The 4,685-nt window shown below is 41.9% G+C and overlaps 1 protein-coding gene across 1 annotated transcript; it reads right to left on the bottom strand.

Annotated features, from left to right (window-relative positions):
• Positions 1–245: 245 nt before the first annotated feature.
• On the bottom strand, positions 246–1,184 carry LOC103604724 (olfactory receptor 50-like). The gene has a single exon (XM_008589297.1). It carries the CDS (start codon positions 1,182–1,184, stop codon positions 246–248), a length of 939 nt encoding a protein of 312 aa, XP_008587519.1.
• Between the last annotated feature and the right edge of the window lie 3,501 nt (positions 1,185–4,685).

Raw genomic sequence — 4,685 nt, 5'->3', positions numbered from 1 at the left:
AAAGGGAAAATAATTTGGAAAGGATAGTTGTGTAAGTCTATTTGTAAAGACCATTCCCCATGACTGCCTAAATGAACAAGAAAATTAAAGAGAGAAGAAAAACCATCCTGGGTGAAACAGAGGTTGGATAGAGTGCCGTATCAATATTCACTAAGAAACATTTGTTCAGACATGATAGAATGATCACATTGCATGTGCAGAATGGAGGAAGTCATGGATCTGATAAATAGAGAAAAAATTGATTATCATGGCAAAAATGTTGCTCTATTGAGTATGCTTCCCAGAGCTCCTTTTATATCTTTATTCCTCAGACTGTAAATGAAAGGATTCAGCATGGAAGTGACCAGAGTGTACAATATAGCCACAGTGACATCTTTGTCTTTGGAGTTGTTAGATGAGGGGAAAAAGTACAGTCCAATAATTGTTCCATAGTACAGAGACACCACGGATAGATGAGAGCCACATGTAGACAAGGCTTTACAGAGTCCTTTGGCTGAGGGCACTCTGAGGATGGTGGCCCCAATGTGGCTGTAAGAGACCAGGATGCATATCAATGGCAGGGTAATGACCGTCACTCCCACAGTGAGGATACACAGCTCATTGACTGTGATGTCTGAGCTGGACAGCTTAAGTAAGGTGGAAAGGTCACAGAAGAAGTGGGGGAGGATGTTGTCTCCACAGAAAGAGAGACTGGCTAGGAGCAGGGTGTGCAAAAGGGCATTGGCAGAGGATAGGACCCAAGACACAATTACTAGCAGGAGACACAGTCTCTGACTCATAATGGTAATGTAGTGGAGGGGGTGACAGATGGCCACATACCTGTCATAGGCCATTGAAGTGAGAAGGAAGCTGTCAAGACACCCAAGCATCAAGAAAAAATACACCTGGGAAATGCACCCAGCGTATGAGATAGATGGATTTTGTGTCTCCATATTCATGAGCATCTTTGGAGCTGTGACTGAAGAAAAAGAGATGTCAGTGAGGGCCAAGTGGCTGAGGAAGAAGTACATGGGGGTGTGGAGGCGAGAGTCCAGCCTGATGAGCAGGACGATGAGCAGGTTCCCCAGCACCGTGGTCAGGTACATGCCCAGGAACAGGGTGAAGAACACGCCCTGCTGCTCTGGCCGGATGGGGAGCCCCAGGAGGAGGAAATGGGATGCGCTGCTCTGGTTCTCCCTCCTCATGCTCTTCTTTTGCTGGAGATGAAAAGAGATGTGGAAATATCAAAGAATGAGAAATCATTTCAACTATCACATCATAAAAACAGCATTTTGTAGTAGCCAGAATGTGCATTTTTAACCTGAATATCTCATGCTTTTTGCCCCAACAATGAGCTGCTGATTATCAGATCAGACCTGGTGCAAACTTGAGAAGTCCTGGAATACATGACAGAAATCTGAGATCAGGAAATTAGGGTGCAAGGCTAGGTCAGCTGCCAGTTATTAGAAAGACTAGTAGAGGCTCTCCAACATCTGCTGGCTGTCTTAACCTTTCTTTTGCCTTTTACGTACTTTTTGGCTAATGCTTATTTCCATGGATTATATCAAGGAAAGAAAACCCAGTGAACTGTTCTGGATTTGAAAATTTGGTGGAAACATCACGTGTAGCTGGTCCAGGCAAGCATATTAAGGACAAGAATATGTCAATAATGTAATACTTTGTAATTAGTCATCAGTCTTTCCATTAGGAGAATTCCTTCCCACTCCTCAACATGGTCAGTCTACCATCTCTTTCTAAAGGAATTTTCATGGAATGTGGATAAAAAGTCTGTTTCTCTTCCCAATTCCCACCTCACGTATTCCCTCGATTCAAACCAGATTACTCTTAATCAACTCCTCAGAACACCAGAAAATACTTTGATTTTTCCAGTCACACCCTGGATCTGCCAAAGAAAATGTTGTTAGTGTCTGTCTCATAGTTTACCAAATAATATCTTCTCTGTTTTTATGATTTCCAAAATTGGTCTTCCGCAGTACTCATAATGGTAATGTAGTGGAGGGGGTGACAGATGGCCACATACCTGTCATAGGCCATTGAAGTGAGAAGGAAGCTGTCAAGACACCCAAGCATTAAGAAAAAATACACCTGGGAAATGCACCCAGCATATGAGATGGATTGATTCTGTGTATGCATATTCATGAGCATCTTTGGAGCTGTGACAGAGGAAAAAGAGATGTCAGTGAGGGCCAAGTGGCTGAGGAAGAAGTACATGGGGGTGTGGAGGCGAGAGTCCAGCCTGATGAGCAGGACGATGAGCAGGTTCCCCAGCACCGTGGTCAGGTACATGCCCAGGAACAGGGTGAAGAACACACCCCGCTGCTCTGGCCTGATGGGGAGCCCCAGGAGGAGGAACTGGGACACGCTGCTCTGATTATCCCTCCTCATGCTCTTCTTTTGCTGGAGATGAAAAGAGATGTGGAAATATCAAAGAATGAGAAATCATTTCAACTATCACATCATAAAAACAGCATTTTGTAGTAGCCAGAATGTGCATTTTTAACCTGAATATCTCATGCTTTTTGCCCCAACAATGAGCTGCTGATTATCAGATCAGACCTGGTGCAAACTTGAGAAGTCCTGGAATACATGACAGAAATCTGAGATCAGGAAATTAGGGTGCAAGGCTAGGTCAGTTAGCAGTTATTAGAAGGACTAGTAGAGGCTCTCCAACATCTGCTGGCTGTCTTAACCTTTCTTTTGCCTTTTACGTACTTTTTGGCTAATGCTTATTTCCATGGATTATATCAAGGAAAGAAAACCCAGTGAACTGTTCTGGATTTGAAAATTTGGTGGAAACATCACGTGTAGCTGGTCCAGGCAAGCATATTAAGGACAAGAATATGTCAATAATGTAATACTTTGTAATTAGTCATCAGTCTTTCCATTAGGAGAATTCCTTCCCACTCCTCAACATGGTCAGTCTACCATCTCTTTCTAAAGGAATTTTCATGGAATGTGGATAAAAAGTCTGTTTCTCTTCCCAATTCCCACCTTACGTATTCTCTTGATTCAAACCAGATTACTCTTAATCAACTCCTCAGAACACCAGAAAATACTTTGATTTTTCCAGTCACACCCTGGATCTGCCAAAGAAAATGTTGTTAGTGTCTGTCTAGCATAGTTTACCAAATAATATCTTCTCTGTTTTTATGATTTCCAACATTGGTCTTCCGCAGTGATTCTTAACTGATATTTTTCTTGTTCTATTTCTAATATGTCTTATACTTTGCTAATACTATCATTTCTCTCTCTTTCTTCTTCAGGTCAGTTAGTCTTAGACCTGCCCATATGAACACTTACAAAATAACGGGGAAAGAGAACATGATGGGATGTCTACTAAAAAATGGAATTCATGTTCTGTGTAAAAACATTCAATATGAATGTCATTCTCTCAGAGCTGGAGAGGTATCGCACTATAGGACACATCTTGGGGGTTGACTACAGATTACATTATTACATAGTTAAACAGATTACATTATTATATAATTCTCCCAGCGTGACTGAAATCATCTCTAAAACTCCTACATTCTTCAGCCCACTACATTAAAGTCCTGTTAACTTATACTGCTGGGCCGAGCCTGTGGCGCACTCGGGAGAGTGCCGCGCTGGGAGTGCAGCAGTGCTCCCTCCGCGGGTTCGGATCCTATATAGGGATGGCCGGTGCGCTCACTGGCTGAGCGCGGTGCGGGCAACACCACACCAAGGGCTGCAATCCCCTTTCCAGTCACGAAAAAGACCAAAGAAAAAAAAAAAACTTAATACTGTTACCTAAGACAAATTACACATTCAGCTTAGCTAGTCATTACCATATTAATAATAATTACCTTATTATAATGGAATACTAATTATCTGTGTAATGAACATTCAGGTTGGTTCTAATACTTTGCTATTTCCAGCAATACTACAAGAAATAACATTGATCCTATGTCATTTTGCACTTTAACATATGTGTGTGTGTATAGAGAGAGACAGATAAGTGGATGATAAATTCCTAGAAATAAAACTGGAGGATTAGTACTATCACAGTTTTGATTGACATTGTCAAATTACTAAAGGCTAATGTGGTGAGAAAGCCTGTTTATTTATTTATTTATTTANAAAATTTGGATAGACAATCAGTTCCAGATAAATTATTCTACATGGAGCTGTCTGTAATAGGCTGGTGTGAGGAGGGGTCGATTCATGCGAGGGGTCAGCAGCACACACTGGACACACACAAGCACTTAAACATGCAAACACATGCAATCACACTCCTGAGTGTAAATTCTGCTTCTGCTGTACATGGACCCTTAGGTGATGAGCACAGATACCTTCAGCTACAAGGCATGGAAGGGTTCTCCCATTTTTCTCTAGAAAACACAGAAGACACTGAAGCAGATGGAGTCTCTGAAGGTCTCAAAGATGCACTGCAAAGTCCCTGATGGTCTAGTGCTCCCTGGTGGTCTAGTGGCTAGGATCAAAGATGTACTGCAACAGGCAGAAGAGTTATCAGTTCAAAACCAAACAAGATATAGATGTATCGACACACACTCGTTCACAGCTCCTGAGAAGTGGGCAAGGTTCGAACTTTAAAAACCAGGAAGAGGACTTGGGCNATCTATTGTACAACATGGTGACTATAGTTAATGACAATATATTGTATTTTGAAAAAATGCTAAGAAAGTGGAAGCCTATTCTTACGCATT

Source organism: Galeopterus variegatus, unplaced genomic scaffold (genome assembly GCF_000696425.1).
Source record: "Galeopterus variegatus unplaced genomic scaffold, G_variegatus-3.0.2 Scaffold5363, whole genome shotgun sequence".
NCBI lineage: Eukaryota > Metazoa > Chordata > Mammalia > Dermoptera > Cynocephalidae > Galeopterus > Galeopterus variegatus.
This window is presented reverse-complemented; position numbering and strand designations above follow the sequence as displayed.